Source organism: Pituophis catenifer, unplaced genomic scaffold (assembly GCF_029215685.1).
Source record: "Pituophis catenifer annectens isolate HBS135680 unplaced genomic scaffold, rPitCat1.0.hap2 SCAF_1, whole genome shotgun sequence".
NCBI lineage: Eukaryota > Metazoa > Chordata > Lepidosauria > Squamata > Colubridae > Pituophis > Pituophis catenifer.
In genome coordinates, this window is record NW_027256881.1 from 246,729,448 (window position 1) to 246,742,680 (window position 13,233).

The 13,233-nt window shown below is 37.8% G+C and overlaps 1 protein-coding gene across 1 annotated transcript in view; it reads right to left on the reverse strand.

The window, feature by feature from the left end:
• The window catches only part of CTSD (cathepsin D), a 31,582-nt gene extending 18,975 nt beyond the window's left edge, over nucleotides 1-12,607 (reverse strand). Inside the window, exons 1-2 of the mRNA XM_070932994.1 lie at nucleotides 12,476-12,607; nucleotides 8,879-9,035 (exon numbers count right to left, since the gene is read on the reverse strand). Coding sequence (XP_070789095.1) covers nucleotides 8,879-9,035; nucleotides 12,476-12,540 — 222 coding nt within the window. The 5' untranslated portion in view covers nucleotides 12,541-12,607. The remainder of the gene's footprint in view (nucleotides 1-8,878; nucleotides 9,036-12,475) is intronic.
• Between the last annotated feature and the right edge of the window lie 626 nt (nucleotides 12,608-13,233).

Consider the following 13,233-nt stretch of genomic DNA (forward strand, 5'->3'; position numbering starts at 1 on the left):
GTGGTTTTTCAACAGCTTCAAAGGAAAGATTTGCTAAGAAATCACCTGTAATTCCATGTTTTATACTTTTTATACTTTTGACAATTTTGTATCACAAAAATTTTAATTTAAGAGAAAGATGGGTCATGGTGGATCATTAACTGATGTTGGCACCACTAATGCTTTATAGAAGGCTGATCTCTCACTGAAAGGTTGCTGAAGCAGATGTTCTTCAAAACTTCTCTCTGAAATAGTCATTGTGGTTTAAGAAAGAATTGGATGGCATTATAGTACATCTCACCCATCCCTGGTCTGATAAAGATCTTTGGTCTCTGCTAAATGCAAATTAAATAAGTTTCTTGGGCTTCTAAACTGAGTTTTGATTACTTTGCACAAAGCAGTGAGATATGGAACATGGAGCAAGTTAGTTGGATATTAAATGAGTTAAGCAATGTAATGTTGTACCATTTATTTGGGATACAAGTGGGAGAAGAGCAGATTCCAGATTCATTATGCAACACATTTTAATGTAATTCTAAATTATATAATATTAATTCTCCATCAACCGAAGGAGCGATGGATTCTTTTTAAACAGAAGGTGGATATACCACATTTCCCACATGCTCAGAACTTGCTTCAAGGATTATCATTACAATTAAATTTATGGAAATGTAGAAGATCATTTGGTCAATGATCGGTATAAAACATATAGCAGGTTTTTGTCTCTTATTTTATTAGCAGCTTATAGCACAGCTTTCTCAAATCAATCCACTGCATTTAGTTTTAATGAAGCAATCACTGTTATTCCCAGATCAGGCAAACATTCTACTATGTATTCAAACTATAAATCTATTTCCTTGATAAATTTGGAGACTGATTTTTAACAGCTACTTTGGCATACAGTATTCTTCTAGTTATAGTGCATCCGTCTTAGTCTAGGTTTATACAGGGCACTCAAGCTTTTGAGTTACATTTTTAATAAACATCCAGGTAGATAAAGATGTCCTTATTTTAATTCAAAATCTAACATACATGTTTTTGATTATATCCCTATTATTTGGAATTTATTGAATATCAAGAAGACATGGGAGTTGGCTAAAATTATATAGCATTATTAAGGTTCTCAGCCTTCTGAAGTGGGTAAAATGAGGACCCAAATAAATGAGAGAAATATGCTGACTCTGTAAACCGCTGAGAGGGCTGTAAGCACTGTAAAGCGGTATATAAGTCTAAGTGCTATTGCTATTGGAAGGATAAATCTACACCTCAATTTGCAACAATGTGTTGCCAATCTGTGTAAAAACTGCATTCTTCTACAAGGGGACAAATACTTTGACAAATACAGTCAAAGGTTTTGAAATTGTTCATTTTACAATAATTTCCAGGACCACCATTTTAAAATCCTGTGCTTCTCAACTCAATCCAGAGTTCTGAGGAATCTTGAATGCTATTACATATATTTGTATTTTTCTTTGCTGATTAGCTTAAAATTGTGTAAATGAAAAATTAAGTATATACCCCCACCCATACAACAGAGAAGAAAAAGCAGATATAGTAAATACAAAGAAGATTGTTTCAATAGTTTACACTTTTCCATTCAATTCAAAAGTGTAGATTTTTTTAAACTAGAAAATTGAAACCACCTCAGCAAAGGAAAAGGAACTGTGCCAGTAATGTTAAAGAAAACTGATAGTACATATATCGTTTAGTTTTATTCATATTTCAAATGATAGCCTGTCAGCTAATCGGGTGTGGCAAACAGAGAAAAAAAAATGCTTTTTTGGAGAAGGGTTAGTTTGTTGTACTTGTATTTAAACTTCACGTGATTGTTTAGTGCACTTCAGATTATGTTTGCCATTCTTCTGAAAAGCAAAGGTACAGAGAGCAATTTAGCAAGCTCTCCTTGTCTTGACTTCCAAAGTTGCTTTCCTATGTGTAATAAGAATAAAGCCAGCTTGTTCTGCAATTCCCATGCTTGAACAATAGGTATTTTCAGCGGATGCTGTGTGTTCATTCACCAAAGAATTGCCATGGGGAAAGAGAAAGCTTTTACAACATGATGTCAGAATAGGTGTGGCTAATTCAGAGGTGAACTAATAATGCTTAAAAGCAACTTCTCCTGTAGCCTAGGTACAAAGCATTCTTTTTTTTTTTTTTTAACTTGATTTATATGCCGCCCTTCTCCGGAGACTCAGGGCGGCTTCCAATGCGTTAAGCAATAGCCTTCATTCTTTTGTATATTTTATACAAAGTCAGCTTATTGCCCCCACAAACTGGGTCCTCATTTCACCTACCTTAGAAAGGATGGAAGGCTGAGTCAACCTTGAGCCTTGGAGAGATTCGAACCAGCAGAAATTGCAGGCAGCTGTGTTAATAACAGGGTGCATTAAACCACTGTACTATCAAGGCTCTTTTGAACCTCAGTAGTGATCTGAAGAGACTCAAGAGGCAGATAGAGATTACAGCATGTGCATGTAGACCAAAAGACCACATCAAAGCAAAGATGAATATGGAGACTCAAACATCATGCATTTGCTTCAATGCATAAGATATTCATTATGTAAAAAGCAATGTTTGCTATGCATGGATGAAACACATGCGGACAAAAATAAAAATAAAATTAATTAAGCATGGGAGATAATTTATTTTTTAAAATTTATTATGAAATTTATTTGCCGCCCATCTCGTTTCAAAGCAATTTATAGAGATAATACTTATAGTCACCCCATAATACTCTCAAACATCATCCCCCATTACAAATATTTCACTATAGGTTTTTAAAGATACAGAACTGTAGATTACCTTTCAACCGAAATACTTCCTTGAGAAAAATGCAACACAAAGCAAAAATGTCAGCATCAAATCCACTTCTCCTAATTACCTGACAAGTTCCTGAAATACAATGGTGTCAAGATTTTCAGCATCCTTACAACAATTTTAAAACCAGGCAAGTATTGGAACAGCAATTATAAAAAAATATATAATTTTGTTCACAGCAAGTTGACTTGAACTCTTGTATTTTTAACTGCCGTTTACTGCATTATCTTTTGTTTGGTTTTTTTGTTTAAAACAAAAGTCATAAGACTTTCAAGATACTTGAAGAGCAATTTAAACTTTAAATTGCTCTTCAAGTATCTTGAAAGTCTTATGACTTGAATGGCAGATAACAAATAAAAAAAGAAAAGTAGAAAAGCAACCAGAATACTGCCTGATCAGCCCTCTATCTTATTCTCTTTAGAATCTCCACCCATTGGATGCATGAATAAGCAGAGGTTTTAGCAATGGGGCATAAAGATACCCAGAAATCTATTTGCACTATAAAGTACATGTGGATTTTGACAGCCTTCAGATCCTGTCAGTTGGGAAGACAAATTGCCTTAGATCCTATGCAGATTCAAATGTGTCTGAAGAAGAGCCAATTCCATTCTTGTAAATGAAGTATGACTACCAGTTGAAGAACAAGTTGGTACTTGTTTTATATAAACATAATTGACAGTATGAGAAAGAAAGGAGCGTGAACAGGTAATTTGTTCAGAACCGTAAGGTTAAGAGAAGTTTTAACATGACTTTGGAATACCATGACTAAGCTACCTTGTTTTATGCAAATAAGAGCAGCATGAAATAGTTAGCATTCAGCTTTGAGACACTTTTTATTTCTACCTATATGTCACAGAAAGAGTGCCAGAGTTTAGGCCGATGTTCCCTTTTTTCCCTATAATGACATTCATCCCAATTAACTTCACTGCTGTTAACTCAATTATCTCAAAGCATTATGGGTTGGCCTATAAATTTACAAAAACAGATTGTGAAGATACGCTTCAAAACACTTGATATAGGTATATTTATGTCTGAATATCATCTAAATCACTGTAGGTCTACCCTGGAAAGGTATCACCTCAACAAGAAGGTCTTCAATAAAGACTTGGACTGTATATAATTGCTAAATGTGATTTAATATGCTACCTCCTTCTCTTCATCCGAGCCAAAGAACAATTAAGTTTTTCCAAAAAAAAAAAAAATAGAGCAAGAATATATTGAGCAATTTTACTTAGTACATTTCAACATCACACGTAAAGCTTGATTAAACAATTCCATACCATTCTTGCAGAGCTCACTTGGAATTGGCAAACAAAACAACAAACCACTAGAGAAGAAATATGTCTGATAAAATACAGGCAGTCCTTGACTTCATTAACCAACTGTTGAAAGTTACAACACCGTTGAAAAAGGTGGCTTGCAACTGCTCCTTGCACTGATGACCATCGTACCATTCCCATAGTTCTGGGAGAAAAATTCATGCACTTGGCAACCAGCATGTAATTTACAGTGGTTGGAGGATCTCAGGATCATGTAATTGCCATTTGCGATCTTCCCAGCTAGATGCAACAAGCAACGTCAATGGGGGAAGCTGGATTTGCTTAACAACTACATGATTCACAACAACCATGGCAAAAAAAAGTTTTAAAATTGGGCGGGACTCACTTAACCTCTTCGTTTAGGAACAGAAATGCTGGTCCCAATTGTAGCTCTAAGTCAGGTGTCAGCAACCTGCGGCTCCAGAGCCACATGAGACTCTTTGGGCCCTCTGCTGTGGCTCCCTGTTGGGTGATCCCACCACTGGCTGGCCCTGCCCCCTGCCCTCCCAGTCACTCCTCGCCTGGCCTGAGAAGGTAAGGGTGATGGCGGGTGATGGAGAAGTGGCCGGGGCAGAGACAGAGAGATAGAGAGAGAGGTGGGGAGGGAGGGGGGAGGGAGAGAGAGATGTCAAAAGGGTTCTGTGGTTCCTGGTGTTTTTAACAACCGGTTCTCTGCCCTAATGACCGGCTGGGTAGGCGTAGCTAGGGGGGATGTCATGTGACTGGTGGAAGTGAGTGACATCGAATTGGCCACGCCCACCCAGGATTTGTGGCTCCCGGTGTTTTCTTTTCTGTGGGAAACGGGTCCAAATGGCTCTTTGAGTGTTTAAGGTTGCAGACCCCTGCTCTAAGTCAAGGATTACCTGTACTCAACTTTTCCAAATTGGAGGTACAGACCATTTAGATCCATAACAGATAATTGGGGGGGGGGGGGGGAGGAGAGACGTGCTTCATTTTTTCCCTAGGTTCCAGCTACTCATCTCTTTTCCCTCCCATATGCCTCATAGGAATATTTAATGCTTTCAAAAGGAAGAGGAACCTCATCAACTTCACTGCAGTACATATCCCTTTCCTTCCCAGATCAAATAAGTGGCTATTTCTATTTAACAGTTTATTGGAAGCCAGATAGGCATCTCAGAAGCATAAGCAAAATCACCAGGAAAATGGCAACAACTTAAAATTTAAGATATATTTACAGAAGGGCAAAGGATAAGCTGAACAAGCATAGTGGAAATGGGAACATTTTAGACTTCAAATTTTGTTTATGAAAGACGACATCAGCCAAGTTACCAGACCCTGTGACAGATATAGACAGACTTTGACAGATTCACATGAGGAAACATGCAGAATATGAGTTTAGAAATAAACTCTCTCAACACCCAACCCTGAGCTTCAGGGCATTATTAGCTCAAGAATAATAAAGAATAGTCTTCACTTGTAGCCATCAATTTTGTGCCTTAGTCTCCCAGATCAAAAATGACTGAATTTCTTTAAATGCTATGATGTTGAACCCATAACAGCACCTATCCGTACCACTAGAGTTTAATGGAAAGAATTTCCAATACAACATTTTCTCATATTAGGAGATACTAGCTTGGAACAGTATCTGATTTCAACAGACAACCTGGCTGTTCCAGCATAACTACAGTTTCTTAAGGACTCTCTCTGTAGCAGCTCCCCCTCCAGCAAAATAATATTAAGAGAGAACAATGATTTGCATTACATAGGAATTGAAAACTGGGAGAGCAGGCATGGGAACCGGATGATGGAAAACCAAGAATTACTATGTGGAAATGACAGATTGAAAGAGCCAAGTTCAATTAAACCAATCCCTAGTGAATACAGAACTTCAATGCTGAAAAGACAGACCTACCGGATATAAATCTAGACCTATTATATCCTGACTGCAAAAATCTGGATGACTACTAGATGGCAGTCAAGTGTTATCAGTTTTCTGAATTTCTATGCTGCCATCTAGATTTTTGAAGAATAGATATGACTGGCCTGGATACATCAACAATTTGACTCTAATCATGTTTCCTCCCAATAAACCCTGCTGACTTCATGGGGACTTGGTCCAAGAAGGTGCACTATTTGTAGCAATCTGGGATACCTAAAGTTGCAGACTGAGATTCACTCATTGAATCTCATTCACCCAACACATTGACCTCGTTATAATGAAACAACAGATGTGCCTGAAATTGCTACCCTTGCCAATCATATAATTATTACATGCTACAATTGGAAGTTTTTTTTAAAAAACAACTCAAAACTATAAAGATACCATTTGCTGCTTGAAGCAGTGCAGCAGTCACTTTTGTTTAAAGTTGTTTATTTCAAAGCAAAACAATGCAGCCCATCATTTATTTCAAATGATGGCCTGCATTGTTAATTGCATTTTGCAAAACATAAATGTCTATCCTGAATTATTATAAATATATATTCTGATTACTTTCTCCACTGGTTGCTATTTTTTTTTTATCAGACACAAACCTGTTTATGGTTTGATACAATGCCGCATTTATAATATACATCTGATTTTATTTATGCAGAAAAGTTAGAAACCTGCTCTTCTGAAAAAGCTTGATAGACTTGCTCCATAATGGAATTAATTGCTGAAGTTTCCTGATACTAACTAGCCAAGTTTTCAGTATATTCCAATTCTGAACTTCCTGCATGAAGCAGAGTGCTGGCCTGTATGGTATTATTCAATTTGGTAGCTTGGCTTGCAACTTCTTCTAAACCATGATTTAACTGCTTTGCTGAATAAACTACAATTGACGGGCTTCCATAGTAAGCTATAAACCATAAATGACTATTTGCATAGCACATTAAGCCAAAACCAAAGAAACCAATTAGTTTAGTGTATTCTGTAAAACAAGCCACTGATTCTACCCAACTCATAGGATGGATTCCCATAAATTGCAAGCCATAATGTGATTTCTTTGGAAGTGTCTGCAGTTTAAACCCAACCACTATGGTTTATTCTACAAATGTTAGTTTAAGTATGGCTTAATGTGATATTTAAACAGTCACACAAGAAAAATATATTTTAAAGAATATTAGTTGTCACATGTATTTATATGTCCAACAGTTCACTGTGGCTTATAGTTGCAGTCTCTAATCAAAGTGTTTATGAACAAATTCCAATTACCATAATGAATAAAAATTCACTTATGGGGTGTTGAAAATGGTTTGTAGCAAAGTTTTATACCAGGACTTAGTGCAACCAGGTTGCACAAAGAAGATTCCCTATCTTAACCTAATTTAGAAGACTGCCGGGTCTTATCCATATATCTATTTTTTTTTTCCACTGACAAGGAGTTAAAGAATCACAAGACTCAAAAGCATTCATAAAGCATCTGAGATCTAATTAGTCCTAAGAAAAAAATTCTCATTAACACAGAGCCTGAATACAGTTTTTCTTTAACTATTCTTTAACTTGCTGGTAAATTTTGAGAGTTACATCTTTTGCTCAACAGATATGAGGAAACTGTACAAATAAGCATAGAACAAAGAATACAGAAATTAAATCAATAAAATAAAAAATAAAATATGCAGTTATTTAATATTGCCTTGCAAAGAATATTTAAAAAGAAATTAAAGCAGAAACAGGGAGACACTGTTTACTGCAGCTACACTTCTTTTCATCTTGAGAAACAAGCATCATTAGTGCGACTTTTTTTGAACCTGGAAGAAATTACCAAGGAGTTATATTCCAGGTACAATATCCAAATGCCAATAATTGTCTGCCTATTTTCCATCAGGAACAAAATTAGAATTCCAGCTGTAAATCTGTATTAAGAAGAACACACATACTTTATAACCTCATGCTTTTCTAATCAAGTGGAAATCACAGCAGTGGTGCCAAAAAATGTATTTTACACAGGAAATTTGCACTAGGTGTTCTACTTCGGGCCCAGGTTTCTCTCATTCTTAACTTCAGCCATTTCATTGCATCAGTTCTCTTTTCAATTGAAGCATCTTTTGAGTGAATGGATTTTGATTCCCGAATGTCAGAAACACAAGAGTTCATATCCGTTCTGATGACTTTCACCAATTACTTCATACCTCTCCTATACACATTCTCCTTTATTTCAATAGCATCTTTGGCCCAAAGCAAATCATGAACTTGTCTCCCAAGTAGATGCGAGGTTTTTTCCCCATAAAATTAACCTGTAAAATATTCCCACAAAATCTTTCTGTGGGAATATTTTTCACAAGGAAGTGACACATTTTGGGTTTATGAGACAGTAGGGTGGATGGCCCACATTTGCCTAAAGGAATGAAGCTGAGCATGCGTAGCATGAGCTATGAAACATTAGCTGCTGGCTGCTCTCAAACTGAAGCACAGATCACCTAACCATTACAGATAGTTGGGCAATAGAAGGACATTAACTGGCCTACATAGGCATTAAGACTCATTAATTCAGCATTCTATGTCACACAGTAGTCAATCAGATGCATCCAGGAAGCTCAAGAAGTTGATAAACCTCTTCTACTGCTGCTCTTTAGCCACGGGTATTTATTAAATTTATATGCCGCCCATCTCACTATGCAAAGTATGGATAGTATTTGAAGTATGCTGTCCGTGAGGCAGGAGTCAGAGTACAGTTCTTAATACTGGCAGCTGTTGATATATTCATACAGATCATTAATTTGCCTAGCCTCATTTACTGCAATATCACATTGATTCTTCTCATAGCTAAAAGACCAAAACCAATAAAGCTGATAAAAGATGAGGAAACTACCACCCTACTTACATCCATGTAATTCTTCAGAGCCTCTGGGGTAGGTATTTGTGCACCCGGACCCCCAAATTTATACTTCAGCATTTGTCCCAACTCGATCAAGTCTTGGATATTGGTCCCATATTCATTGTAGATGCTACGCATGGAAGGGAATTTCTTCAGAGGGATTCTGTTCAGGAGAAATTATCAAACAACAAAAAGAAAACATGCATTAGCCACAGCAATTTTCCTTGATATCCTCTTTTTCCTGAAATTCTTCAGGGAGAATCAGTATAGTGTAACAATCACAGCAGAAAATATATTTTTAAGTACAAGTAGCAATTCGATTTACAATTCAACAGCAGTTACAACAGCATCAAAAAAAGTGATTAAGAACCGGTCATCACACAACGGTCACAGCATCCCCACAGTCACATGATCAAATGTGAGAGCTTGGCAACTGGCATGTATTTCCAATGGTTGCCACATCCCATTAAGCCGGAGTTGTCATTCACTTAACAACTGCAGCAATTTGCTTAACCACCGTGGCACAAAAGGACATAAAATTGGGCATGACTCACTTAATGACCTTACTTAGCAATGGAAATTCTGATCCCGATTGTGCTGGTAAGCCAAGGACTACCCACAGCCTAGAAGCAATAGTTTTCGTTTTTTATCTAAACTTACCCATCAAGCTCAGTTTGTCTAGTTGGCACATTCTCCACCAAGATTTACTGGCATGGGCCTTGTGAAGTTAATGGAGCCTTGCTAGTTTACCCTGCAGTAATTATGGGAACCTCCCTACAGATCAGGGTTTCAAAGCTTCATTACTCCCTTTTATTAACCTGTATTTGCTAAAAGACCAACCTCTGAAAGCTTATGTTAGCTCTAATTACTTTGAACTGACATCTTTAATCTGTTAAATGTCACTTTAAAGTTAATACATTACTTGGAAGGATAAAATTCCTGAAACATCAAAAATATGAATTATCTAAAGACCAAAAGGCATCCTCCTGACCTACAATCTGTTTCAAGTTATGCTTAAAACTCATATCAAAATCAGCGCTATATATGATGTTATACTACGTATACAATATCAAACCAGAAAGAATTACCAACAAGTTTAACAGGAACCAACAAGTTTAAAAGACAGAGAAATCAAGTTGTCTTTATGGTGGGAAAATAGGGGGAAGAAGGGAAGAGTTTTAGTTAATTCTAATATTATTCACATTTTAAAATGCAGGCACACTCCTCAATGAAAGAAGCCCAAACCTAACTGGAAGTAACTTTAGTCAGTCATTCTGTTCAGTTGTCAGTATATGTTCAGACATAAGTAAGTTCAATGGTGCTTAATCTCATAAATGAGAATCAGGCTGCAGCTTTAATTACATTTACTCCTACTGGGTTTTCATTAGTGTCAGCAAGTTCCAATGGCACTGCCTTCTGAAATCGGGTCCAAAAACTTTATGTGATATTGGAAGCCAGCCATAGTTGCCTTCAATTTGGGCCCTGTATCCAGACTATCCCTTCTCTAACAAGTAGCAGAAGGTTTTGAAAAGCGGATGCTATCATCATCATAATCTCACTATGCTTCTTTTTGAAAGCAGCCAATTGTCCAGGCCTATCGGAGACTTTGGAGAAAGAAGAATAGGACTTTCTTTTTCCCCAACCAGTACTAATGCTAACTATTTGACTGGTAATAATAAAAAAAACCCCTCAGTTATTTAAACTAAGAATTCTGGGTTCCTTATTAGAAGAAAGAAAACACTTGCACCAAATACTGGATGCTTGTGCTAATCACAGAATACATTAATTTTCAATTTTAGTATTTCACTCAAATTACATTATGTTTAAGCAAAATGCCAGTTGTTAAGGTTTTAAAAACAGATCTCACAAACGAGCATGGTTATCTCATTGCTGGAATGCCACATCAGCCTATGATGATGTATTAGGCTGAAAAGTAAAACTGAATTAGATATAAAAGAAATAAAACAGTATCATATCAGTGACAGTATTTTCCTAATTCCTGCAGACAGCAAGGAAGAATTATAGACTCTACTCAGGGTGACCTTTCTCGCCAAAGGAGATGCCTAAATATAACTTAACTGTGCTGTTAACTTTTCAATTCACATCTGCAGAATTAGAGCAAAACAGTGCTGTCTCCTATATTCTAAGAAATAACTCTGCACTTAAAAAAATATAAACTGAAGTAATACCTTTATGGAATATCTGAGCATAGTTGTATTATTCATCTGACCAGCATGGATCTCAACACTACCAGACACATAGGTGGTACTTTCTACCATTAAAATACATCACCACTAAAGTAATAAGATTGTGTTAATTTTTAGGGTAGTGCTATCTTTGACAGGGGGTTGTCTGATGCATATATAAAAGTGAGAAGGTATGTGACACCAAAGGGGGGGAACTATTCTGTGGCAGTTGGGGTTAGAAATGTGTTTTTAAGATGAAATTTATCTTTACAGATCCAATCAGTAGGCAGCTACAGAGAATTTGTACTATTCACTTGGACTGTTCCTCTTGCCATTTTTCAAATGAACTAAATCTTTGCTCAAAAATTAAATTCTCTTCCCCCCCCTTCCCCAAATGAAAGACAAGAGTCTTTTAACATTTATGCAATTCAAGTTTGCATCCTTTTTCATCCTTAAACTACCAACTAGAGAAACAATGTCGATCAGATTACAACAACTTGAAAATTACTGAACAAATGCACATAAAAATATACCGGGCAAATGTTTCCCTTCCCATCCACAAGTGTCTAATGGGGGGGAAAAATCAATGTATTAGATGATGGCTGACTTTTGGAAAATTTCAGAAGCATATTATCAAGAAAAGTGCATGGGTGAATGAATCAGAAGGTGAGAAACAAGTGTTCAAAGGCCACAAAGTGGAACAACACACACACACACACACACAGAGAGAAAGTAGAAAAAATATCTTGCATGCTGTGGTCATCAACAGCCTGCTTACAATATTAACATAACCAAGGGTTTTGCTTGTGATTTTTAAATTAGAGCCAACTTCTGCAACCTGGTGCCCTCTAGACAGGCTGGTCTTTAACTTACTATCACAAGACTATCGGGGAAGGTTTTAACTTATAGTTAAGAGAGGGTGATGTGTTCCTCAATATCTTTAGCTTAGATCAAGCATACTGATAGTTGATCAGAATTTTCAGAAGCAGGAGTGCAGTTTTGAAAGAAGTCGGCAGCAAGGAAGATCGGCCACCAATTCCAGAGGATATTCTTCTGCACCCCAGTTTCCTTTCAAACAAATTGTCCACATTCAAGTCCGCTCAGAAAAAAAAAAATATATATTTTGTACTTCAACAGAGCATCCAATCCAGAGGATGCGATCAGGCTCTTCCAATCAATCGATGCCTAAGGGTCGGCAAAAATTAAAACACGATGGCTGCTTTTAGGCACATCTTCCCAGAGGAATGAAAGAGAATCCAGAAGAGACTAAACGCTGCTCACAGCAACAGAGGCCACAACAATGGGATCCATGCCTTGCAAAATGCAGCCTCGGTTTCTTTAAGCTCCCAAGTCTGTTTGCAAAACCACCACCCCACACTCAGGAATCCTTTAGCGCCAAGGAAAAACCGATCCTCACCTGATCAGCGCCGAACAAGCAGCCACCAGAGAGGCGAGCAATATTAAATCGCGAAGCCCCATCATAGCAAGATCGAGCTAGATCAGGCGAACAACACCACGACCCGGGATCTGCTGAAGATGACTGAGCAGCCTAACCGCGTGACTGCTTTATCAGCTGACCGAGCCTCACTTTGCAACACAGGAGCATGTGATCGGGAAGGAGGCGGGGTTGGATTTAACCCTCTAGTTAGCCGGTCTCAGACCCGGGAAGGGATATAGAGTAATTCCACCGCCGTCGGGAAAGGTTGATGTTTCTGAATGCTGAGCGTGCCCGCATATCTCCTTTGGGCAACCGGCTGGGTGGGTGCTGAGAAGGGCATTCTGTGTGGAGCACGCCCACGCTGAAAACTAGTCCCGTATGACTCAGGGACTGGCAGCAACCCGTTTAGCGAGAAATTAATCCTTTAAAAGTGGCTTCTTCGGGGTTATCGTTTTTGCCACTCGAGTGCCCTTCATTCACACGTGCTATTACACGCTGCCCTACACGTATATTTGCCCATATTGTTGCTGGTTGACTTCTTCATCTAGCCAAGGTGTCGGGGGAAGGAAGGAATTCCGTCACCATTAGCCGTGAGATACGGACAGGAGCCCTAAAGCCTGTTCAGTGGGATTAGATCACTGGGTTCAAGCAGTAGCCAAGAAGCTAGGATGAGATACAACTAGGCATATGACGAGTTTTCCTCAAAAGACTTTGTAGGAAGTTAGCACCCACCCCTT